The 27,142-nt window shown below is 33.2% G+C and overlaps 2 protein-coding genes across 2 annotated transcripts; one reads left to right on the top strand and one right to left on the bottom strand.

Annotated features, from left to right (window-relative positions):
* Positions 1-2,242: 2,242 nt before the first annotated feature.
* LOC133869191 (uncharacterized) lies at positions 2,243-3,833 on the bottom strand. Its single transcript, XM_062306149.1, has 3 exons — positions 3,531-3,833; positions 2,964-3,003; positions 2,243-2,418 (listed from the first exon to the last, which is right to left on the bottom strand). Exons 1-3 carry the CDS (start codon positions 3,831-3,833, stop codon positions 2,243-2,245), a joined length of 519 nt encoding a protein of 172 aa, XP_062162133.1.
* Positions 3,834-5,831: 1,998 nt separating this feature from the next.
* Positions 5,832-9,565, top strand: LOC133869619 (uncharacterized). Its single transcript, XM_062306661.1, has 4 exons — positions 5,832-6,522; positions 7,615-7,755; positions 8,501-8,581; positions 9,268-9,565. Exons 1-4 carry the CDS (start codon positions 5,929-5,931, stop codon positions 9,379-9,381), a joined length of 930 nt encoding a protein of 309 aa, XP_062162645.1. The 5' UTR covers positions 5,832-5,928; the 3' UTR covers positions 9,382-9,565.
* The last annotated feature ends 17,577 nt before the right edge of the window (positions 9,566-27,142 follow it).

Raw genomic sequence — 27,142 nt, 5'->3', positions numbered from 1 at the left:
TTTTTTTTAAAAAAAAAATATATATATATATATATATAGAAAAAAAAAAAAAAAAAAAAACCCTAAAGCTAGTTAGGGGACTGCCTTGCCACATGAGCAAGGTGGTCAAAAGTTGTTTCTTGGGATGGCAAAAGATCATATCTCTGAAAATATAGTATCTAGCATTACTCTTTGTGAAATAATTAAGCAAAAAATCTAGTTTGTTAATTTAATTAATTAGTGGTTGACTCATCATCAGTTCACTCTTAACTATTTCACCAATTATGAAAAGTCATATCAGTTTGAATAAAATTGTTGTAAAAAGCATAATCCAAGAAAATTCAACGACATGGAAAATACTTGGGTACGTACTACAATTTTAACTACAAAATTATTTACAAACTGATTTGGTAGTTCATAATTGGCGAAATAATTAAGAGTGTATGGTTGACAAGTCAGCCACTAACAAATTAAATTGATAAACTAATTTTTTTGAATAATTATTTAACTAAGTATGGACTGTCATATTAGTTTGTAAAGGCCTTTGTAATTGAATTCAAATCACTCCTAGCACTACTCTTTCAACATAGATCATATAAACTAATGTATTATACATAAGTAGAACATACAAAATCATAACTTCAAGCAATTACTAAGGAGATGCGGAGACTATAGCCCTTATAAGCACAACTCTTGCTCCTAGTCGAATTGAGATTCAGTGTAAGGCCTAAGGTATTGTACTGGGTGCAATACATTTTACTTGGATCGTGCATTTAAAATAATCAGCCCAAATTGTGACAATAAATTAAAAGAAGAAGAAGGGTTGTTGGAGTGGCTGAACCATATACTTTTGGTGGTTCGGCCGCCCCCAAATTAGCCATTGAGTACTCATTTATAATTAGGTTTCTTTTTCTAGGTAACAAATTTCAAGATACAACATATTTGGAGTTAAATAAGAGAGAAAAACGGTTGTCTTTGTGCTGATAAGGGAAGGGCAGGAAATGTTGGGTAAGTTGTTGTATATAATCATCTAATACAACAACTTTGGCTGAAATTGTTATGGAGTATGTCTCTTTGAAAGTGTTTTCCATTTGAAAAAGTGTTTTGACGTGAAACAAATTAAATGTGATAAGTATTTTTTGGTGATCGAGAATTGAAGTATTTTTTTAGTGAGGTCCAAGTTTGAGAAACTGCTTTTTATAGGCTTCATTTAAGAAAATTGTTTGGTAGTGTTTTCAAAAAAGTAAATACTAAACATTCTTATTTTGAGAATACATGTACAAAAGAGTGTAGAGAACTTCTTACTTATAAAAAATTTAAAAATTTAAAAAGAAATTTTGGTTAAAAGTACTCTTTGCATTTTTTTGTGCGATTTGAATTTACTTCCCCCGTTTTTAAATCTGATTTTTAATTTTTTTAAGTTTTTCACAGTCTTCGTTTCACTCCTTCCGTCCAAAACTGCTTGCATGCATAAACAGTTTTACCACCTCTCTCCTCCATTAGAGGTGGCCATGGGGCCACATCTCTCTAATTATTATTTTTTTTTTTGAAGTTTTTTTAATAAGTTAATCCCTTTACTGAAAAAGTAAGCACATGTTTTCTCAAAATATTCCTATAATAACGTGGGAATTTTTTTTCTAAAAAGTGTTTTGTATTTGGAAGAGTATTTTGTGCCATGAATTATATTGTTTATTAATGGTTTTCTAATAAGTTAATTAAGCCACATGCTATATATGTTGGTTAATATGTTTTGGTGGATGTTTGTTGTTTGAAAAAAGAGTTATGATTTGATATAAATGTGAACATTATTACTCATTAATTGACGCATTCTTAAGCTTTCAAACATGATTAAAAATTATGTTATAGATTTTTTTTTAAGTCATTATCTATGCACCGGCGCCCTTGCAAACCGGCTTGCAATGGGACTAAAAGGGTGTCCAAAAATTTATATTATATATATACACACGCACGTATCGGTAACAGATTTATCATAAACTTAATGATGTTCTTGAATTTTTATTTTTTTTTTGTTTGGTTTGCTGTGACAGAGAATTAAGGATATATATATACCTTGTATAGCGGACGCCGTGCATCTGAAATCTCTACATGCTCCAAGCATTTGCATTCAGAAGCCTTTACGAAATCTCCCTGAAGGTCAAAGCAAAGCTTCTTAATTTGTGTTAGACTGATCGATCAGTACATGCAAAACCTCTGTCCAAAGAGTTGTGACTGAAAAAAGGAAAAAAAAAAACAACAAAAAATATCAGGGTGTGAAGTTCAAGTACACCTTGTAGATAAGCATTTCCACAACTAACATTTCAATCTCGTAGGCTTCATGTGCTTTCCGATCCTTCCGGGTCTTTATAAATGCTTTTTCTAGTGTTCTCACTGCCTCGTCTTCTTTTCCACTCATTTCCAGCCTCAAGCAAAATTCACAATCTTCCAAGAGAAAATAGCTTTTTGAATAATGTAGTCTAGTCAATTGTTAGAGACAATTATAATTAACCACCCAACCCAAGGGGTTGATTTGAGTAGTAGGTCAATTAATCTTGTTGCCTCATAATAAGGGTGTATAAACGGGTGGTTATTAACTGTCTAATAACTGCTAACTGCTTTAGTAGGCGGTTAGAAAAAATTGCTAGCTGCCTATGGCAGAGTGGTTAGCGGTTTTAGGGGTAGGCAAAGTCGGTTAATAATCGCTAACAATTTTTCCTAATAATAATAATATTCAAAACGACGTTTTGGTGCGTTTGATAGAGGGTTTTCATTTTGAATGTAATGAAATTGATCTTTATTCATTAAAATAACAATAATAATAATATTCTTGAACTATGTTACATTTTGAATTCTTCTAATTATTTTAAAAAGGCCCAAAACCATCTATAATATGCCCTAAAAAGAGGCTTAAGAAAGGTCTGAAAGACCAAAATAGGCCCAAAATGCCCATTTTCAAAAAGCGGTTATGAGTTTCAATAATAACTAACCGTCTAAGGTGGAGCGCTCGCGGTTACGAAAATTGAATAACTGCATAAAGCATTTGCGGTTAGAGGAAATAGCCGCTAACTGTAATTGCTTGTACACCCTTATGCCATAAAACATTAGGTCTAGAGTTCAATTTTCTCCTTCAGTACATATAATCTCTTGGGGCCACGCCTGTAGGCGAAAGCTCGAGCTTATCTGATCCATATGGAATGGGCGCTTTGCATGGTTTAATTTTTTGAAAATCTAGTCGGGACAAAGCCCTGGATACCTCGATCATAATATATATATAATTATACCTACATAACATAGCAAACTTTAATTAGTCCCATCCGCAAACAGTGGCCTACAACTAATTTGCCAATGTTTTGAGGAAAGATTCAGGAAGTTTTGAATATTCCACAAATTGTTTCCAGAAGATCTGGAAACCAAATTAAATTAGGGAGAAATTAAAGTATATATGTTGGTGAACTGCAAGTATTTAAACTGGAAAAAGATAATAAAATATTGACTGTCAATAGAAATTAGACAGAGCGAAAAGTAAGCAATATGGAAGTAGAGAGACGGCAAACCCGCAGCTTCCATAAATCAGGATGCGTGGCGTTAAGTAATGAATTCAAATCATTCTCAGGTCTATCTGCTATTTGTGGATCTGCTCCGGCTTGATGATAATTAATCATTCTCTGCAACGACAGTTTGCCACCATGGAGAACCCCAATGGACATGGACCTCGACAGAACATGTTTTCTTTTTAGAGCACGACTTGCATAATCCCATGCAACATAAATGCCTCCAAAGATGATGATGGCTGCTGCAGTTGCTGCCACTGCTCCATATTCAGTATGCATGGAGAAATTTTCGTAAAAGTTTCCCATTATATTTCAAAGCTTCTAACTGGATTTGTTCTGATCAGGAATAATAACTTTTTCTTTAAAGAAACGGGAGCAAAATTTACCAAGAGAAATGATGGTATATATATATGATATGAGCAAGTCAAAGGAGAAATTGAGGGCTGTGCTAATAGCTTGTCGAAGGAGATGAAATGGTTCTGATTACAACCTTCCGAGGTGGGTAAAGAAACTTACGAATTTTCAGGAATCTTTCAGACTGTACGGAAGACGGCTTGTTCCTCTCCTACACAAGAAGCAAGAACTTTTTGCCCGTTTCTTTGGAAATTCTATGTTTTAAGCAAGCATGATTCGAAATGACAGTTGCACATTAAAGGGAGAAAAAGAACAGAAAAGGTGAAAACCTGCTAAAAAAGATATAGGAGTTACCATGTAACGGAGCCCTTGGAATTTTTATGGGCATCGGCCAAAGTATCAATATATAAGAGATATATTAAGGGTTCGTTTGGGTTTGCGATTTCAAAAAGTGCGATTTAAAATAACGATTTTAAAATGTGCGATTTGAAAAAAATGATTTTTAAAAACGCAGTTAAGCGCTTGGCAAAATCGCAGTTTAGCCTTTAAAATTGCGAATTTACCTTTAAAATTCTACGTTTTCAAAAAAATACTATCTTATCTGTGATTTAAAAAAGCAGATTTTCTGTGTTTTCAAATCGCAATTTTTAAAAATGCAGTTCCCAAACGATCTCTGTTCTGCGATTTGGTTTAAAATCGCACTTATTGTCTACGAAATCACAATCCCAAACGCACCCTAAGATATGGGTACTAAAAGGATCATTAAAAAAATATATCAAGATTGAAAATTTATATATAAGAAAAAAAATTAGTATCTATTCAGTATTAGTAAACTAGAGCTGCAAATTAAAAGAGCCGCTAGCGGATAAGCTTAGACTCGGCTCGAGGTCGATTCATTTATTAAATAAAAAGAGCTTGAACAAAAAATTCAGACTCAACTTGTATAAGCTCGATTAAGCTCATATAGGCTCATATAACTCGATTTTTAAGTTTGTAACGAGAACATGTTAAGTATTTTTGTTAAAAAAGAACGTTCTTTATTATGTAAAGATATAAGTTGAATTATTGTAATTGTGAGTTTGAATATTGTCTTTGTGTGCATATGAGTGATTTTATGTGTATGTATATGTGTGTGTGTGAATGTATATATGTAATACAAGATTGAGATTAGATTATTTAAGATAAACTATAGTATGCACACACACACTCAAGTATTGCTTTAATGCTGCAGGTTAATGTGATTTGGGCATTATAAATATTTCCATTATTTTCTCTATTTCTCATGTGAGAGTACTCTCATCTTCTAAAACTCTTTGAAATACCTTTCACTAAAATGTTCCCAAACTATAAACATAGATACATAATCCAAAAACGCTATCTAGCATATATATAATACCATACAACTAGAATGACAAGTTAGTGAAAATTAACTATTGATTTTTTATTTTTTCCTTACAAAGCCATTGTTGATCCAAAAGTTAATTTTTACTATCACATTATTCCTGCGACGTCCCACATCGCTTGGGTATGGGAATGAGTATGTGCTTATATGTATATTCATAATCTTTTTGACACAACGTGTTTTAAAACTGTGATGGTCATGAACATATCAGAACTTCGTAATTAAGCGTAATTTTACGAGAGTAGTATCAGGATGAGTGTCCTCCTAAGATGTCTGATTCGAAAAAGTCAAAAGCAGACAATATTATATTATTGAGGTGAGTCATATATAAATTACTAGTACATCATTATATTTAATTTGAAAACTTATTGACAGGACTCTTCCTCATACATGTGTAACACGTTCTTTCTAAAAAAAAAAAAAGGCATTAAAATGATGCCTTGCCAGTTAATTAATTAATGAGACTTTTGCTTGAAGTAGTAAGCCGATAATCGATACCTTACTTCCAGGCAGACTCTTTTTTTGGTCAGGCTGTCAGCCATGGGGAATCCAAATTATGAACAATAATAAGTAGTGGTATCCTTCATGCTACAATGAGATAGCCGCCCGATCTAATTCCTGAAGGCAAGCAGAAACCGCCGCTCCATGGAATCTTCACTTTGCCTCCGCTACGGGCCTCAGCCCACTCTCCCCCTACGTATCCCTTCCCCTGTCAAGCCTACAAGGCTAACCAAGCCTCATAAAAGTTTCACTCTTTCATCTCTTCCACTTACAAACACTAACAATTCAATCTACCGCCCGCCTCGGCATGGCTCCAGTCTTGTTTGTGCCATTAATGGGTTCCCAAAACCTTCGACCAATGATGGGTGTTGGGAAATAATCCCACCATCAAAAGGCGTACGTCACCAATCTGAAAACTGTCCCAACAGTAGGGATGATGGGAAGAAAATTGTGAGAGGGAGCGTAGGCGCATCGCTGGCATTGGCTTGTGTTCTGGGTATCATCAGCTGCGGCTCTACGATGATGAGTCCAATAGCCATAGCAATTGTGAAGAATCAGAAATCTCAAATTACGACAACTATTTACCCGAAGGGTGGGAGGGTCGCGCTGAAATCGTTGTTGGATATGAGTGTCTACCTCTCTTCAAGTCAGGGAAAGCCCAAAAGATATGGCTCCTTTTCGACGTCGTATAAGAGTAGTAAAAAGCCTTCAACCGCAGACGTTGAAACTGTAATTAAGGTATATTTCTCTGCTCAGTACTGCAGCTGTTTCTATATATATATATATATATATATATATATATATATATATATATATATATATATATATATATATCGATCTATCTTGATAATAGTATGCATAGCTTTATTTCTAGGCTGTTTGAGTATGTATATTAATGGAGTTCATATAGAAGGCAAGCTCAAGCTTGAATTATAAAATGCGTAACAAGTAAAGCTTGAGCAACAATATTAGACTTCCCTCGATGTTCAAGTAGCATCTTGTAGCTTTAGCTGCTATATGAAAAGTTAACCTCCTATTAGGGGGCAGGTTGATTGGCTACCGCCCCATTGGAATAAGGCTTCAAATAGATAATTACGTTTTCTTTTTATATTAACAAAAAAAAATAAAAAATTAAGGCTTCAAGTATGATAAAGAGGGTTCAATGCTTCTTAATAAAACCTAATTATGGTAAAAAAAAAAATTACAAATAATTGAATTCAAGATATTGAGACTTTAGAGAGAAAGAAAGAGAAAAATAGAATGACAACTCTAAAGTGGTAACAAAACTCATAAATTTAATGTTGTGTGAATGTAAAACTGAAATGATGTAAATTTCGTTTTGCGTAAATTAAATTAAAAAAAAAAAAGAATTATATGTTTATATGTAGCTCAATAGAAAATATGTTATTCATTGAAACTAAATTAATGTCTCGTAATAGAGATAAATTCTACATGTTATTTGGGAAAAAAAAATACGATAAAAAAGTGAGAAGAACAATGTTTAAATAAAAAAAAAAAAAAAACTAAAAATAAAATTATTTAATTAATATTTAAATACTAGAAAAGTCACACTTAAACTTGTCGCCCTAGGTTTCAAATTTTATAGAAATCAATGATAACTGATATATACAATATCATATCAACATAATCAACAAACTTTGCTAATTAAGTTTTAGTCAATCAAAAACAAACTTGAGTAAGATTACTTGGCAACTTAATGCACTTCGAGGCCTCTATATCTTTAATAGTGGTCAGTTTAACTCTAACACGTTGCCTCTCTTCTTTATTATTATTATTATTATTATTTATCTTTTTTTCACAACTATATAGGAGGCGGCAATGCAGCAATTGAAACTTGGAAAGGGTGATGAAGCGGTGAAGGTACTGCAAAAGGCCTATAAGGACTGCAATGGGGATCCGGAGCCTGAGTTCAATGTGGAGATGGCACTTGTTGAAGTTCTCATATGCCTGGTATGACCTAATACTTCCCCACTTCGACTCTATCGTTTATTCACATTTCAATTAAAATAATTTGAGCATTGTTTGATCCTACATGTTTGAAGAGTATTTAAATATTAAATTTAAAAATTTAAGCTTTTTATACAACCGATAATTTAACACGCTCAAATTTACGTATATATCTAAAAATTATAAGTACTAGCAAATACTTGCTTTGAGTGTTCTTATGCATATATTAGTCAACTTCTTGATGGCGCTTCACTTTCGAATTCTTAGGTTGTAGGAAGTATATATGAGCTAGAGCATTCACGTTTAGCACTGTAATTTCTTTGAAAAGTACCTTTGATTGATCGAGGTCCTCATAATTACATTGTTTTGTCCAAAACAACGTAGTATTTATAACATTTACAACCTTATCATCAAGAGTACATATCAGCAAATATAGCATGAGTCTATCACGTCTTGCATATATGTGTTTATCATCATGCTGCATGCTGCATGCTGCTTAATTCTCATCATTCTCGATCTTCATGATCTTCTCTTCGTTGTTAAGATTGATGTTTCCTTGTACTCTGTTCCAATAAAAAGAAACAAGATGCATGGTTTCAAATCCTAGGTAATGGTCCAAAAAGGATGAAAAATTGAGAGAAAATAAGATCCATTGCTCGAGTAAACCAGATTGGACATCGCTAAGCATTCTTCTAATTATCTTTAATCACTCACTGTTGATATTGGAATGTCGAGCTTAATTATACAGGGAAGATATGAAGAGGCCTCGAAATACAACTGCCTCAATCAGCGAGTTGGTCCTTCAGATGCTCGAGTTCCTCTTTACAAGGTATGTGCGTTACATAATCTTCAAGAATACTAATTTAAGAATAAAAAACAAAAATGAAAAGGAATTAATGAAGAGGAATCACAAAGACCCACTTTGTAGCTTGAGAGTAATACTTCAATATTAAATCTCTTGCATAGAACTTTCCCCACACTTCCCCAGTGTTGTGTAGAAAAAAAGAAATCATAGGATTTAAGTTCCACGGCAACCAAGAGAGGAGCAGAGTGTGCTCTTGACAAAGAGAAATGCTAGAACATCTCCTGGTGTTCTCCTGGAATGGCATAGATGTAATTAAAAAAATTATATTTATATCCTTTTAAATGGCATAGATGCAATTTTTTAGGTCGGCAATTACCTGGATAGAATATCTCGGTAGTTCCGGCTGTTTCCGAGCCTATTTCTCCTATTAAGTTCCGATAGTGCTGTTTCCAGAGACGGAGGGAGGGGGGGGCTGGCAGGGGCCATGGCCCCCCCAATTTCCTTGAAAAAAAAAATTCTTAGCTTAAAAAAAAAAAAAAAATCTCAAAAAAAAATATATATAAGCTAAAAAACTAAAAATTTAGCCTATTGGCCCCTACCAATAATTTTTTTTTACCACCGGCCCCTGCCCATAGGAACTTCTGACTCCGTCCCTGGCTGTTTCTTGATCAAATTCGCAATGTGTTCCTCTTATATTCCTACTTGTGCAGGCTATTATATTCACTATGTTAGATCAGAAGGAGCCTGCAAAAACATGGTGGAAAGAATACATAAAAGCTGTTGAAGGAGGAGGAATCCCCGATCCACAAGGCCTTCCCGATTAACTCACCTCATTTTCCATCCACACAAAGTCCGATCGAAGACAGGTAGCAAATAGCAATGTTGGTGCATGGCAGCGATGAAAGCACTTCGGATATTTCATACAGTTTTAACAAGAATTATTTGCAATTCTTTGTTTAACCATTTGATCATAATTTCTATTTATTTATTTTTTTCAATTTCGAGTCACTCATGACTATATATAATGCATTGAGGAAAACTCTTTGTTAATTTAAGTAATACTTGTAAAAGAAATGGTGGGCCTAATTAGTAATTAACTTTATCAGTGATGGATCACTTAAATGGCGCAGGTAATACTTGTAAAAGAAATGGTGGGCCTAATTAGTAATTAACTTTATCAGTGATGGATCACTTAAATGGCGCAGGCAGAAGCACGTGATAACGGGCCCAATTGGAAAGTAGGAGGTGTAATTTTCTAGGTAAAAATTTCAGAGTGGTTAGGATAGTACTATATATATAAGAAAAATACACATAATCACCTCAAACTACCACATCATTGTCAATGTACCTCTCAAACTACTAATTGCGTTAATGTCCCCCCTTAAACTATCAAAAAATGTCAATGTCACCCTAATGACAAAAATGTCCTTCATAAAATTATTAAAAAAATAGAAAATAACAAAATTTTATTCCAAAAAAATAATAAAAAATTAAAACTATTATTTATTTATTTATTTATTTATTTTTTAAAAAATAATTTTCAGTTTTTTTTTTTCATTTTTTTCTTTTAAAAAAAAATTGTTCTTTTTCGTTTTTTTTAATTTAATAAAAACTGGTTTTTTTTTTTTCATTTGTTTTATTTTTTTATTTTTTTAAAAAATCAGTTATTTTTTGTTTTTTCGTTTTTTTTTTTCTTTAAAAAAAAAATTGTTCTTTTTTGTTTTTTAATTTAATAAAAACTGGTTTTTTTTTTCATTTGTTTTATTTTTTAAAAAATAAAAAATAAATTTCTGTTATTTTTTGTTTGCTTTTTTTTTTTTTAAAGAATAAAAAATTTGTTCTTTTTTTTAAAATTTTTTTTTTCGTTTTTCATTTAATTTTTTTTTTTTTTAGTTTTTTATTTTTTTTGTAAGTTTTTTAGTTTTAGTTTTAATTTTTTGAATTTATGAGGATATTTTTGTCTTATTCAAAAAAAAATTAGGGTCATTTTTGTCTTTTTGTTGGTCTTAGGGGGGACATTGACATTTTTTGGTAGTTTAGAGGGGGGCATTAACGCAATTGGTTGTTTAGGGGATACATTGACAATTGAGTGGTAGTTTGAGGGGGTTATGTTTACTTTTCCCTATATATATATATATATATATATATATATATATATATATATATATATATATATATATATATATATATATATATATATATATATTTATTTTAATTTTTATAATAAATTGATGTGGCAGTTTATAACTTGTGAAAGAGAAGTACTATATACTATAATTTTATTTGACATTCATCCTACAAGGCTGACGCGAAGCTCCCAACTAACCATTGGATTAATCATTGTTAAATAAATAAATAAAAAAGAGATCCAATGGTAGATTAGAAGTGCCACGAAAACATTGTTGGACAATTGTAGAATAAAAACATAGTATCTAGCACTACTCTTTAAGAAATAAATAAGCAAAAAAATCTAATTTGTTAATTTAATTAATTAGTGTTTAATTATTAATGGTACACTCTTAACTATTTCACTATAATTATGAAAAGTCACATAAATTTGAATAAAATTGTAATAAAAAGCATATTCCAATTTCAACATGGAAAATGCTTGGGTACTACAATTTGAACTACAACATTATTTACAAACTGATTTGGTAGTTCATAATTAGCGAAATAATTAAGAGTGATGGTTGACAAGTCAGCTACTAACAAATTAAATTGATAAATTAGTTTTTTTGTTTAATTCTTTAACTAATTATGAATTGTCATGTTACTTTGTAAAAGACTTTGTAGTAGAAGTTATAATACTCCTAGCACTACTCTTTCAACATGTATCATGCAGTTGGAGCTGAATAGGAGAGAGAAGGTATTATACATAAGTAGAATTTCCAAAACCATAACTTCAGGCAATTACTAAGGAGATGAGGAGACTATAGCTCTTATAAGCACAACTCTTGCTTCTATTTGAATTGAGATTCAGTGTAATGCCTAGGGTATTATACTTGGTCCAATATATTTTACTTGAATCGTGCATTTAAAATAAACAACACAGACTGTTACAATAAATTAAAAGAAGAAGAAGAAGAAGAGTTGGAGTGACTGAACCACCTATTTTTGGTGGTTCGGCCATTCCCAAATCTACCTTTGAGTACTCGTTTATAATTAGGTTTCTTTTTCTAGGTAACAAATTTCAAAGGGAAAACTTCACTGATAACCCTTGATCTTTCATCATTTTTGCAATTAAGTGCTTAAACTTTAAAAAATATTAATTTAGGGTATCTATCTTTTATTTTATTTTTTTTTCAATTTCAACCATTCGTTAGAATTTTCCGTTAAATCCTGTCAAAATTTTCAAAATACCATTGTGTGTTTTTTTTTTTTAATAAAAAAAAACAAAAATTATAAATTTTTTCAAAGATTTAGGCATGGGTACTTTTTGCAAATTCTATTAAATTTTGATTAATACTTAAATCCCTGAAAAAAAATTTTTTTGTTTTTTTTTTCCTAAAAATATGAGGGGCATTTTGAAAATTTTGACAAGATTTTGCAAAAGTGACAAAAGATCATGAGTCATAAGTGAAATTTTCTCAATTTCAAAATACAACATATTTTGAGTTGAATAGGTGGGAAATTTTAACATATAGAGTTGAAAAATGGGTGATCTTTAGCTTACATCGACTAGGAGTGGAAGTAGGATTGTACTTGTAAAGGCCATTCTCTTCTTAGTTAACAAGTCGAGTTGTGCTTGTAAAGGCCATTCTCTTACAGTCAGCAATTGCCTAGAGATTGTGTACGTGCTTGTGGGTCCCACTTATAATGCCTTTTCTTTCCTTTTTAGCTCCAATTATGCCATAAATTGAAATATTTTTCCCAAATGTTAGGTTTTATGTTGGGAAATTTAATGTCAAAACTAGGTTGGTTGTAAATATAAGGTTAGTGGTTAAATAGGTCTTCAATTGATGGTTACCAAACTTGGTTTAGAATGAAAGACATAACCTCTTGTTCGATACAACGTTTGAATGGTGTTTGGACAAGACAAATTTAAAAAGTTCAAAGCTTCAAGAAAAAATGCTTCATTTGCAATCCTGTTTGAAATGTGTTTGAAGGAGATCATCAAGGATTTTAAGAATCGAGTTCTAGAGGATACATTCTTAGTTACATTCGTACCCTGTAATACCCTATTCTAAAATAAGATTAAGAACACATTAACAAGGGCTAAGAAATAAATAAAAGATAATGGTTAAGACATTCAAACAGTATGGAGCGAAGCCACGTAGGATAAATTGATAAAAAAAATACCATAGCGATCGAATGGCACGAGCACCATTCTAACGATGACAGACTGCATGCAATTTAGATAACTCCAAAAAGATGTAGAAGTAGAGGGAGCTTATTTAAGGCACCTTAAGAAACCCTAGCGACCATTTGGTTGTCTAGAGCGACTAGAGCGAGAGAGTGGAGGGAGAAGAGATAAAGAAGGAAAGATGGAGTGTTCTTGGAGTTTTTGGAGTCCAAGGCTATAAGGATTTAACCTTTCACTCCCTAACATAGTCTATTTTGTCTATGAGCTTCTTGCGCTTTACGTTTTTTACGTTGATAACATATGTGTATGTAGGCGTATTTAAAGGGTGTAGGAATGGTAAAGGTGAAAGCTTTTCCAATAAAAACCCTAGCTTTTTGTAGATGATGTTCTACATGAGTTAAATAAGGCTAAAGTCGGGCCTAAGACTTTGTGAGGAATAAAATAGGCTACCTTAACGAGTTTTGGTGAAAGAAGAATAGTAGGAATGAAAAGTTAGGAACTTTTTGGTTAAATTGTAAAAAGGTATCATCTTTAAGGCCTTTGGAAGCCCTGTAGGAAGTAAAAGAAAAATGTGATTTTTTTTGAGGTCGGAGATGATGAAAAGTGCATTATTGTAATACTGTGTGAGCTGCTAAAACGATACCATTCGGACGACGGTCAACACCTTTTTGACAGTGTTTGATGAGTGCCAAATATTGTATATTTGGACCCCTTAATTTGTATTTGTTAAACTTTTAACTTTGTTATTTTCTGATGTTTTTGGTTAGTTTTGGTACTTTAGTGTTTTGTAGGTCATTGAGAGAAAATGACGGTGTTTATGTGAAACTACAAAGAAGCAGAAATGTCGGCACAATACCTTAATAGAAAAAAAATGAACAACGAAAAGGCCAACTTCCATGCCTACCCTTGGCTCAGTCTGCCACTATAAAAGCATTATATAGACTATTATGAAGGAAATAATCAAGGACATACCAGGAAAGGCACGTGTACGGCGCCAGAGAGGGTTTTATTGTCTTGACCTAGAGCTGTGCGTGATATATACAAGACTTGATTTCTTTCCAAAAACGGGTAGCATAGAAAAGTACGTTATTCTCAAGACCTAGTGGCACCATGTGGAGATTTATTACTTCTTTAGACGTGGATCCGTGCATGGGTGGGCTTTTACATTCTTTTTCCAGACTTGGCAGGACCGAGACACCAGGGTTTTTATTAGTATTTATGTTGCTTTCTTTACTCTTGTAAAAAAAGACTTGTGGAGGCTTAACTTTTGAGTAGTATTTTTGTCCCAGTAGCCACACTTGTGCGAGTGCATTATTTCTTTTTCTCTTGCATGTTTTTCTCTTCATAAGTCTTTCAATTTTTATGCTTTAATAAAATTTAGTGTGTTGAATTTAGTCATAAGAGGTTAAATCTTCAACTAAGGTTGAAGATGAAACCTCGCCATTGATTATACTCACATTCTTGTTATTTTATTTATACAATTCCGATATTTATCAAAATATTGTTCAAGTCCAATTCAATTAATTGATTTATCTCTTTTAATTGAATGTTGTGATGATTATTTATTAAAAGTTGGAAATTTAATGTGTTTCAATTGATGGATTCATCGAATCATTCGATTGAATGTGGAGATCCATTGTGATTTGTTTATCAAACGGATACAATGAATGATTTGATTTCAACGAATATCCAATTGAAATCAAATCATTCATTGTGATTTGTTATTGATTTGGATTCATATATGCATTTTATGGAACCTTGAACAAGGAATAAGGCTTATTTGTTTGCCAGATGTATGAGTAAACTACAAGAATGTGTTGTTTGATTTGGCAAAGTGGATTCTGAAAACCTTAGTGTTTTTTTTTTTTTATCAATTGTTCTTAATTAGTTTAATTTAGTTTATTATTTTGCATGATAAAACCCCAAAAAATTGGAACCATGTTAAAATAGAATTAGTTTAAATAAAAATTAATTTTCATAACCCAATTCCCTGTGGATTCGACCTCGCATTTGTTCAGGTTTCGTCGTAAAATGGTGCCTACCGTTCAAGCAATACTCAGACACTGTTCTAGCGGTACCAAACATAATTAAGGAAAAACTATAGTTTAGGTGCTTGACTAGGGTTTACACCTTAGGAACCCAACTAATGGTAAGATATCTCGCAGACGAAGGAGCATAAGCTTTTGAGGAAGGATTTGTGGGGGAGTTTTACGAGCAAAGTGAATAAACTCTGGTGAAACTCTAATAATGTTCAAGCATGTCTATTTTTTATATAAAATGTGCATCTTTGTTCTATCATGAATTGTTTTATGATATAATACTGTGAACTCTAAGTTTATAAGTAAAAATGAAAAAATTTGCAAAATGAATGATTTTTTGACTCTTATTTATATGCATTGATAATGAAATAAAAACAATCGTATGACTTAGCTACCATGAAAAAAAGAATTGAAGAATCTAGGGCATGTGCATACCAATTTATATGAACTTGATCCTATTGCCTAGTTATGTGATGAGTGAGTTAACCGTGTACTTGAGGGATATTGTGACCGGCAAAACCACCCACAGGTGGTGCCATCGCGGTATGGGTATCACTAGTTATGTGGATTGCCTGACGTCGAACCTGGTTCTAAAAGTAGTGATAGCTCACTATTTGTAACGCTCAGGGCATCCGGGTTGTATCAGATGTCTTTCGAATGAACAAATTTTACCGTAAGACGGTTAAGTGTATGAATAGGTCATATGGAGGATAGTTATGACTATAGTACACACATGTATTACTATTTATTTATGGCATTAGCATGATTTTTTGCATTATTTATTTGTTGGAAACTCTAGTTGCATGATGTAGTGTGATATCCTCAAATGTTTTATAAAAGATTGAGTTCACTGCATACTTGTGTGTTTCACATGTGACTGCTCACTAAGTCGTGTTACTTATAAAAAAAAAAGATTAAATTATGTGTATTGGTGTGCTAGCAATAAAGGAAGTGTTTTGTTCATGAAACAAAATTTCATTAAATGTTTTGGAGGAAAAATAAGTAAATTACAAATGTATATTTACAATAAAGTATGTGAGAGACTTTATACAATATTTTTTAAGAACTTTCTCTATGGCCATGCACTTCTTGTCATGCAACTAACAACCCATATGACTTCGTATGCGATCCAACCTTTGGGGATCTCTCACACACCTTATATAATGCATCGAAAAAATTGATTAGTTGGAAATTAAATTTTGAGTACACCTCTCTATCCATCAAAAGAGAACACTAAGCATCAGAAACATATGATAATCTATAAAGATTAATGATCGTTATAACATGAGCATTTACTACTGATAAGTCTTGAATTATTCGATTCAAGAACTCTTAATTTACATTTGTTATCCTTAGTTTGTGTTGTATATTTAATTTCTTGTTGTGTTTTAGTGTTTTGCCTTATTTTTAGGTTTTAATTGAAAACATGCTCAAATCATCAAAATTAGGCCTAAGATACATCAAAGACAATTTGAAGATCATTTGAGGTTCAAGTGCTCCTACCAAGAAGAGAAAATCGGTTAAGTATATTCGATCGATCGAAAATTCTATGACTAAAGGATGCGATCGAACAATTCATTAGTCGAAATACATGTGATCGATCGAAAATTCCATGACTTAAGGATGCGATCGATCGAGTTCGGATATTTCAGAAAAGATCTGCAGATGTCGACACTAATTTGTGCGGAATAAAATCATCCTCAAGTTATACGGTTGTAATGGGATGTCGGTACTCTTCATTTGTGCGGCTGAAAGTGATTGAGTGGTTAAATTTGTTGTATCAAATTCTCTATAAATAGAGAATGAACGTGAGAGTAAAAGAGAGATTTTTTATGTTTTAATTTTTGTGCAATCCTTTGATGCACCACTTTCCTTTATTGTTTTCCAGAGAGCTTAGATTTAGTGTATTTTAGTTTTGTAACTCACTTTAATTCTGTTTTATTCAAATAAAGTTTGAATTTTGTTTAATGCAATTTTCCTTTATATTTTCCAGCAACTTCTTTCTTTTTCTTTTCTTGTTTTTTGTTTCATTTTAGGTTTGATACAACTCTAGAATCCAAAAATTCCAGAGAGTTTAACCTGGTTCCTTTTGTGAAGACCAAGAAAATAAATAGGGAAAATAAAATACAATTGGGTTAAGATGTGAGTAATTATTATAGTAGGTCCTAATTAGATAAATAATTAAATACATTGATTAATGTTTAGTTTAAAAATATGCGGGGGTCAAATGTTAATTAATAAACGATATGATTTTAATAAGATGGGGTCCTATTGTAATTAATAATAGTAAGGGGCTTTAAATAAAATGAAAATCTCTCCCAGCCATTCACAATTCGCCACATGTCCCTTATCCCTTTCACTTTTCCTTTTCTTTTATTTCTTTTCTTTTTTCCCTTTTCTCTTCTCGGTGGACAGCAATCCACGATTGCTTCTTATCTTCTTTTTGTTCTTCTTTCTATTTCTTCTTCTCTGTTCTTCATTTCTTCTCCTTTCTTCTTCTCTTCACCGAATGAGAGAGATTGAGAGTGAGAGAGAGACTGGGAGAGAGAGGCAGAGAACCGAGAGAGAGAGAGTGACGGGGAAGAGAGGATCCATGAGGTGCGACTCGATCCGGAAAGGACCCGATGCAGCCCGCTGAACCTGTGAGGACCCGATCCTCCATGATTAGCGGCCGAGACTGGAATCCGGCGATGGAGGAGCTCCGGCGGAACCTAGGAGCTGAACCACGAAGACCCGTAGCCTAGACCAGCGACCTGTGAGCTCAAACCTGTGCGACCCGAGCAACCCAGAAAACCCGAGCCTTGCAACCCGGTGACCCGTGAACCCGTGAGGTCGGTAGAACCCGATCGGTGTGCTGAGTCATCGCCGGTGTCCTGAGGAGCGACGATGGCCAAACTAGGGGTGGATTCCGGTCAACCCAGGCCCGATTTCCAGTGAGTTGACGTCTGGTCGCCTAGTGGTGCGTTTTTAGGCGGTTACTGTGTGTTTTCCGGCGACTTACAGAGACTACTCCGGCGATATCTCCGGTAGTTTTTCTGAAAAGAAATCCTTACAATTTTAGTAATTTCATTTTAAGATTATTATGGGTTAATTTGGACTATTGTAAATTTATTTGGGATTAATGGGTTTGTTGAACCCGTGTGGTTTCTGTGTTGTGGATTTTGGCCGGTTACTGATTTTAGGTTTTATTTGAGTGTTGATTTAGAGTTTATGTATGTTTAATATGCTAAGGTTGGGTGGCTTGTTTAGTTTGGTTGTGTAATGCTTTGGGTTGTGGATTTGGAGTTGGTAATTTTGGAGATGTGATTTAGGGTTTTTGGAAGATGTTGAAGGGGATGGCTAAATGGGGTTGATTTGTGGTTATGTAATGAGGTTTTAGGCCAAGCCCTTTATAAAGATGGGTTGTTGATTGAAGCTATACGTGGGTGTATGTATGTGATTCTTGATGATTTTGGGTTATGTTGGCTATGGATGTTATGGGTTAATTTTTGATAGTTGATACTTGTGAAGGGCCGTGTGAAATTGGGAGTTGGATTGGTGGGTTGATTTTCGGTGGCATCTTAGGAGCTATTTTGGAGCGATTTTGATGGGTGTTTTAAGTGGAACCCAAATCTGGTTTTGGGTTAGTAATTTGAGGATGTTGGTTAGTTATGTGGAGGTTTTAGGAGGAAAAATATACCATTGCTATTATGTAAATAAATTAAGTTCAATGGTATATAGGGTTTTATTTTTATAAGATATATTTAGTGATTCCTCGTTGTGGTTGATAATAGGTAGTTTTAATTGAGAGGATTTTAATTGGGTGTATTAATAAAAGAATGGATATTATAAAATGCGATTATAAGTTAGTTCGATAAGAGTTATTAAATTAATAAGTTATATAAGATTAAGGTCCTATAGTTTAAACTACCTAGATGGTTAGTAGTTAATAAAGATTAAATACTAAGTATATTAGTAATTGTAAGTCTAAAGCCTAAGGATAATATAAAAGGGAACACCAATTCTAATAAGAATGTCAATGAGTTATAGATTACCCAAATAACCCTATGTTTGTAAATGTTAGCTAGTAAGCCTATAGAAACGCATAAATACACTATGGATCCATTATGTGACTATTTAGTAGCTAACTCACCTATTCCGGTACCCAAAGTATTTAAGTGTGTCATCGATTAGGTTTAAGAGTTATATATGTATATGTATATTGGTGCATATATACATATGCATGCATACATGTTAAATATATATTGTTAACTTAGTAAAATAGTAACTAGTCATTAATGGGTTAACAATGATAAATGACAAGCTATAAAAAGGATTAGGAATAATAATGTGACACAATAGTAATAAATAAACTAATGAAATAGTAGATGCGTTTTCTAGTTAATAAACAAGATAAGACACCAACCTATAACCAATGACTAATCTAATAATAGTTTAAGATATCTAGATAGCTTAGAAGCGAGTGACGTGACGTGTGAGCATGCGGATAGTTAGGATGTCATAGAGTATGTGATTCAATAGTGTAGTCTAACGATACCAATGTTTGCAGGATTGTGTTCGAATTGGAGACTTTAATTGGTTCTCCAATGTAGAGTCCAAGTGACTAGAATCCAATGGGAGTTCGAGTCAGGAGTCTAATGCAGCCAAGGTGGGTATTCCACTCACTGAGAAAATACATATTTTTATATGTATTGGATTGATAAAAATATATATATTGTTTACGAAACCGAACCGACCATATGATGAAATGTATATGCTTTGAGATGATTTGTTTAGTTTCAATTATGTTTAAACTATATCAATGATGTTAAAGAGATAGTGTATGAGTGAAAAGTATTGAATAGATTTAAAGTGTTAAGTTCTGCGGTTGAGATTTAAATTATGCAAATTGTTTGAGAACATGTCATGTTGAAACTGCGTAGATTTGATAAAGAAACGAAGTTTTGAATGATTTCAAAATGTTGGGTAAAATGCTGGATTTGTTTAGTTTTGAGAGGACGTGATTTAATAACTGCATGATTTGAGCATGATACAGTAGTGAAATATATACTGGTCAAGCACGGAACATTGAGCATGTAGTATAGAGCATACATCAACAGTAGTACAGCAGTAAAGGAGCAGGATACACAGTAAAACAGCAGTTATCAGCATCGTGGGGGACCGAAGCCCCAGTAGACCCAGTCATGCATATCATGTATAGCATTGTTTAATGAGTGATGTTTTTATGTAATGAGTAGATTTTACTAGACATGTTGGTATGCATAAGTGTCTTAAATGAAAAGCGCTTATGTATATTTCTATCGGATAGTCATGTGTTAATATCATACATTGAACTTGAAAGTACATGGATACATGATTGCTTGGGTGCGAGTAATGGCATGTCTATGAGTAGGAGGGTTGACTGTTCTTGTTCTCCAGAAAAGACGTGTTAGCATGATTGAGTTTAGCTCTAGTGCTCTCATGATCTACTGGTGTCAAGGCACGAAGCTGAAATACGATTAGAGATGGTGTTGCGAGTGTTTTGTTGACAGATGTTGTCCTAGTACGGAAGAGTAAGATGCCATGTTCTTTGCTTAAGACTTATGTGTATACGTGATATCTGTGATGGAGTGATCGTGTGCACATATGTCCAAGCGACCGGTGAAAAGTATTATTATAGAGGAGTCTATATGTGAAACTTCTACATATGTTCACAGCTATATAGTATGTTTTTAAATGTTTTTCTAAATAGTCAGTGTTTGCTGCATTAGCTATTGGTAAATTGTGGCTAATATAGTGCTCGCACGACTAAAAATAAAATAAGGGTTGGTTCTTTGTGAAAACTCAGTTAGTCTTATACCACTGAGGTCTTAGTATGTTTCATGCTAAGGCAGTGAACTCATTCTTTCACCTATGCGGATGTGGATACCACCACAACCGTGTAGATGATGTTTCTTTGGTTGCAGGTACTTCGGTATAGTCGATGGGTCGGTAGCAGTGTGCTTGGGATATTATGATTAAAGCTCGCCGCGACAGTTGTAATTGTCGAACCACGGGTTGTCCACTAATTTATAGGTTTGGTATGGCTTGTGACGTTTGTGTCACTTATTCTTTGTTAAGCCATTATTGTTATGTAAATATTGTGTTAATAAGACTCAAACAGATAGATGTTAAATTGCTCAATATTGTAATTAATTTGTGATAGATATATAAGTTGTAATTTCCGCTATTCAGATTTATGTTTTCCGCTGCATAGATAGATGTATGTTATACTCTGATTATTAGGTACATGTTATGGGGTATGTGCCATATGTTGGCTGAGTGACACGTAGTCGTGCCACTGCGATGACTCGTTTACGTTTTGTATAAAAAAAAAAAAAAAAAACGGGTCATCACACCTTTAATGTTTTTCTTTAGGTTTTCTTTTGCTTAGTTCTTCTTCTTCATTGTTCTTAGTTCTTAGTTTAGTTTCTTTTATTAAAATAAATTGTTTTACATATTGTTAGTTTGATTTGTAGTTTCTAAATCCTCTTAGAGAAATGAGTTCTTCCTCTTCTATAAGAGAGTCCAATTTCTTCATGAGTAGCTAAATCAATTATAGGGTGTTGATGGAACTCTATCCAAGTGCCATGGCTTGATTAGGTTATTCTTGGATTTCTATATATATGTCTAATGATTACATAGCCTAGAGATAGCTATGTAATGATGCTTTTTGACATAATCTATGTGAATTTGATAGATCATGCTAGGGAACATGTATTACTCCACATCTTTTTAGTTAAAATGCTTTTTAGATGCTTTTCCATTATAGTGTAATTTTATGTGGATAATATGTGCGAAACTAAGATGGTTTATGCTTTCTCCATAGATATGTATGCTAATTGAGAGGTCTTATAGTCTAACTAGAGAGCATTAATCATTCATGCATAGATTTTAGTTGGATGAGTATTGTGTAACTAGATGGGTTATTATTACCTTTTAACTAAAGTAGTTTCATATTGAGGTCGTTGTGTGATTGACAATCATTACGCGCTCGTATTATGCATGTGAAGGAAATTCGAGATAGACATAATATGCCATGTGTATGAGGATTGAGTGAAATGAATTCCATATACTTTACATTTTCTTAAATCTCTCAATTTTTAATTGTTTTTAGTTTATGTTAGCTTAATGATAAAAATCAAAACAAAATATCTTTTTCAAATTAAATTGGATAACGTCTCAGGTATTTCATAACCAAATAACCCCCAATCTTTGTGGTTCGATACCCTCTTTAGTCCTATTCTGCAAAGTCTCATACTATTGCGAGTGGTTACAAATATTAAAATTCACGTAGTTGTGAAAACCGATAAAGTTTCAAAATCAAAATTCTGTATTTTTAATCATCGGTTGGAACGCTACCAACTACGAATCATCACATTTAATTATATTGTATGGTACATAACATCATTACAAAAAATCCAAGCTAAACCTTTATACACAAGCATGTCTCAAAACTCTAGTCTACAATGTACCCAAAAATACTAATTACAATTGGCGGCCTCCAAAATCCGGCAATGAGTCCTCAAGTATTAACCAATTACTAACATTATGCCCAATGGCCGCTTCTGCCTCAAGATCCTCCTTGCTAAGATTTAGTTGCTTCTTCTATAAAACAAAAATGTTTTACAGGTGAAAAAAAGTAAAGTGTAAATCTGAGACTTAGGGAGAAAGTATCGTATAGAAGTAATTTATGAAATAATCATTTGTAATAAACCCAAAATGACATTTCAAGACACCATGCCCTCAGAGGATTTTCACATATGTTTCTTATAAGATATGAAGTGAGCATTTTATAAAGCAATGCATGATTCTTGACATTTTCACCCTAATGCATAAACTCATTTCACGAAATTAGAGAAAACGATGTTTCACATATCCATCATCGAATCATTATCTCATCATATTAGCGTACTCGTATATAAATCATCATACGATGGAGGTTATTTCATCATAATAGCATATCCATGTATAAATCCTCATATTGTGGAAGTTATTATAGCATACTGGTACCCTTGCCACATGATAGCGTAATATATTTGTACCTTTACCCTCATACAATTAAGGTTGGCATGTCATATATATTTTTATTTCATAGCTTTGCATTGATAAAACATACTTGATAAGGGAAACATGATTTAGCGATTGAAATATGCTCAACGCCCACAACATGTAGAGAATATATCATCATTTTGTACTTTTAATAACATTTATTATTTCTATTTGCAATAAAAGGAAACAAAGTTTTTATCCACTTATACAGTGAGTTTTACTCACCTTCCAAGTTGAAATCATTTGAGAAATTTCCTTGATATTCTTTAACCTCCAAATTTATGAAAGGGTTCATCATCAGTCACTGATCTTAAGATAAATTGTTTTAAAACCTAAGCTATTTCAAAATGAGCTTCCTACCTGGCCTCGATAGTTTGGTTAGAAGCATTGAATGTTTTCCCTTGACATTGAATGTTTGGTTCTCGATAGAAACCTGGTTTTTAATCCAAGGCCTATCTAAACCTCAATCCAACACATTTCAAGGTTCTCACAACAACCCAAACACTATCCTAAACACAAGCACCGTCCTCGTATTACCCATATCTCATCATAGACATAGACTTTAAACAACCAACTCACCACTAGATCTATCATGAATTCTTCACATACTCGTGTTTACTTACATGCTCTAAAACAGAAGGTTATCCATACAAATCCAACAAGATATCAGACCTAATGTTTAAACCATCCTTGCAATGTCCATAAACAAACTGGCATATTAACCCTAGATGCTAAATCTACAACTAGGAGATTAGACTAACGAAAATGAAGCTAAACACTAACTAACCAAAGACATAACATGCTAATAATAGGACTAAAACAATATCTAATTAGGTCATAACGTGTCATGACCTAATTTTACCCATTTTACCCTTGTGGGAATAAAATAATATCTCTTTTTTTTAAAAAAAAAAAATTTAAAAAATTAAGAAAATGGGTAGAATTAAGGCAATTTGATTTTTTAGTCACTCCTTGACTTATAGAGAAATTTGATTTTTCTCCTCTTTCTATGGTTTGTAGTGAAACATGGCTAGTCTTTGGGAGTTTGTAATACCCAGGAAAATAATTAAAATTATCAATTGAATAAGTAATTAGAATGAATGGAACAAAATAAAACTTAAGAAAAAAATTAAGAAAGATTTAGTTTTTACAATCTTTGGTTCGAATTAAGAAGTTTCAAATTCAAACATGCCATTAAAATGCACAGTAAAACTTTCCAGCGTGCCCCGTTGTAAGTCTGTTCGAACGGAGGTGTTCCACAATGTCCTGTTCTAAATCTGTTCAAATAGTGAATTGGAAAAAATGTACCAAAATGTCCCGTTCCAAGCCCACTCTAAGTCCGTTCAAACAGGGAATCATCTAAGTTTTTCAAGAGAGTGTTAAAAATAGGGTTGTTTGAAAGGGGACGAGAAAGGCCAAAATCGACTATAAATAGTTGGAATTCAATTTTTCAGCCTAAAAATCACATTTGTCTCATCTCTCTTCCATGCTCTCTTAGGGTTTGAGGGTTTGGCTGAGGATTTGAATCCATGAAGGTTCCTACATCAATTCCAACAACGGAAACGTGATTCTCGGTGTTGGAACATCAAATTCACTAATCAATTTGAGGTAAAATCGTGAAACCCCATATTTTCATAAATTTTGTGAATTTTTTAGTGTGAAGCCCAATATTAAGAACTTATTTAGGGTTTTCGTGTGTAAAGGGGTTCTAATGTATACCAGAACATCAGGTAGGAGTTTCATGGTAAAACTTCAATCACAATGTTCGATCAAGGTATAAGCTAAACCCAAATTTCTTCTAAATTGTGTAAAGTTAGGGGTTTATGTTGTAAACCCTAAATTGGTTGTTGTATGGGTTAATTGGACTTATAGTTGTCTTTAACCATAAATGCCCTTAGAGTTTGTATGGGTACTTAGTGCTTAGGAATTCGGGAGGTAAGAGGGTTTGTCTATATTTGAAGTTTAGTGGAGAATTGAGTTTAATGGTGGCATGCAATGTGATAATTGCAGTTGTGCATTGCAAGGGCTTGAGTTGGGAGGTCTTTTACAAGCTTTGTCAAGGATATGTAAGTATATTACTTACTGAGTAAAAGACCATATTTGACTTGTTTTTAAAGCATGAAATATATACGTTTTATCAAGCCAAACATTTTATGAGGATAGATGTTCTATGAGTAATTTCAATGATTTCACATGTGTTAAGAAATGTTTTATTAACTTGTTGAAGAAATGATGTTAAATCTTACACGGATGTGAAAGTAAAGGAAAGCTATTTTTATTGCATGCATCATGAACATGAGCACCAATGAAGAGATAAGCATAAGAGACTAATGTATATGGGTTAGCCTCTAACATCACAATAAGCGACCAGTCCTTGAGGGTCACCCTTCGATGCTGTTAACCTAATGTTGTTATGGGTGACTAGTTCCCAAGTTATTTATTAAGCATACTCTCACAGCTCAAGGGACCTGTCCCTCATGATGATATGCATGTTAAGTAAAAGACGTTCCTTAAAACTGTTGAGAGCTAATTCTCATAGTGATATAAGAAATAAAGAAATGAAAATAAAAAGAATAAAAGAAAGTGTTAGTTTATTGGCTATATTTTGTTAACAAAATCACTACCATATTAGGATTCTGCTGAAATAGGAACACCGAGAGCACCAGTTCGCATAGGTGTCCGAACAGTAAACTGAAGGCTGCAAACAGTGAAGACATCATGCAACCGTTCGGACGCTAGGGCAAGGCCGTCCAGACGCGATGACTGAAGTTTAATGAAGAAATGCGTGAGTTCGCGTGAAAAGAAGTTGGTTGCTGCTTGCCGCTCGAACGCTCACTGTCTTGGTTCGGACGCTGCCTAAAGAACTTCGAATCAGAATTGTATTAGGTCTTCTAAAGCCTATACATAGAGGCCTCTAGGCATATATTCTTTAAGAATTCGGTACCAAATTTCTGTTTGCTAAGAAAGGGTGTTTAGGTAGAGATTGTGAGATCAGCTAGCTCTTTTAGAGTTTTATTTGTGTGATTTGATCAACCATTGAAGTCTAGCTTTAAGGAGTCTACTGAAGACCCATTCAGACAGGAGGTCTGGTTAGGAAGAGTTAGAGGTACGACTACTGCATTGGGTTATGTGAGTACTACTGCTTTGTAACTAGCTTTGTCTTTTGAATAGTGGATTTCCTAAGTTTGGTTGCCCCGGAGTTGTTTTTCTCTTCATAAGAGTTTCCACTTCGTCAACAAAATATTTGTCTTTTTTAAATTTCGCGTTTAATATTTTGTTGCACAATTGATCATACAAACACGTTAATTAGGAGCCACATTATTATTTTTTCAGAAGGTATGCATGGCATGGTGTTTTATTGATGTTTATATAATGTGATTTACTAGGGAATGTATGTATATACTTATAGCTGGTTGGATATGATGATTTTGTATAGCTTATATTGCTTTGACATGCTCTCGGATGTATGTGTTTTATATGTGAATACTAAAAATTAAATGGTTGATATATATATATATATATATATATATATGAAATGTACTAAAGATGCAAAAAGATAATTTCTTATAATTTTAATAAGTTGAAAAATAGGAATGGGGGATTATAAGACTTGTAGCCAGTAGGTGCATGGCCTGTGTACTTGGTAGTATGGTTAGGCTTGTAGCTAGCTTATGTACGGTGCTTTATGGACCTTGTGTTTAAAGATGATGATGGGAAGACTATGTCCATGTAAAAGCTAGACAAATTTAGGCATGTGTACTTGCTAGTTTGGTTAGGCTTGTAGCTAGCATGTGTACTGTGATTTATGGACCTTGTGTTTAAAGATGATGATGATGTGGCTATGTCCATATAAAAGCTAGACAAATTTAAAAGCTATATTAGCTAGTCTTAGCTCTTTATATTCTGGATTGGTTTCTTGAATTGTTCTTGGGGTATTAAAGAGCTCTTGCTTGTGGGCAAGAAAATTAGTAAATTATTGGTTTTTAAAAAGCAAGCAGTCAAAGACTCACAAGTAAACAGTTGTAGGGAGATTGATATTTTTATATTATATTCTTTAATATTTTTAATCAATTTTTCTTATATTCTATTTTTTAACCTTGCTCCCTCAAAACCAACATCCAACCTCCAACTGCCACCGCCTTCCATCTCAGAAGCTCGAGTATCTACTCGACA

The sequence above is a fragment of the Alnus glutinosa genome, chromosome 5, assembly GCF_958979055.1.
Source record: "Alnus glutinosa chromosome 5, dhAlnGlut1.1, whole genome shotgun sequence".
In the NCBI taxonomy this organism is placed as follows: Eukaryota; Viridiplantae; Streptophyta; class Magnoliopsida; order Fagales; family Betulaceae; genus Alnus; species Alnus glutinosa.
Note: the sequence above shows the minus strand (reverse complement) of the source record. Positions and strands in the feature narration are given on the sequence as shown.

What these genes read in the sequence shown, in the direction of transcription:
- LOC133869191 (XM_062306149.1), bottom strand. Translation starts at nt 3,833, where the DNA reads ATGGGAAACTTTTACGAAAATTTCTCCATGCATACTGAATATGGAGCA. An exon ending in CTGATTTATGGAAGCTGCGG is followed by an intron (nt 3,004 to 3,530) that starts GTTTGCCGTCTC and finishes TGCTTTATGCAG; the next exon opens with TTATTCAATTTTCGTAACCG. An exon ending in CGAGCGCTCCACCTTAGACG is followed by an intron (nt 2,419 to 2,963) that starts GTTAGTTATTAT and finishes TTCTCTTGGAAG; the next exon opens with ATTGTGAATTTTGCTTGAGG.
- LOC133869619 (XM_062306661.1), top strand. Translation starts at nt 5,929, where the DNA reads ATGGAATCTTCACTTTGCCTCCGCTACGGGCCTCAGCCCACTCTCCCC. An exon ending in TTGAAGTTCTCATATGCCTG is followed by an intron (nt 7,756 to 8,500) that starts GTATGACCTAAT and finishes TTAATTATACAG; the next exon opens with GGAAGATATGAAGAGGCCTC. An exon ending in CTCGAGTTCCTCTTTACAAG is followed by an intron (nt 8,582 to 9,267) that starts GTATGTGCGTTA and finishes CTACTTGTGCAG; the next exon opens with GCTATTATATTCACTATGTT.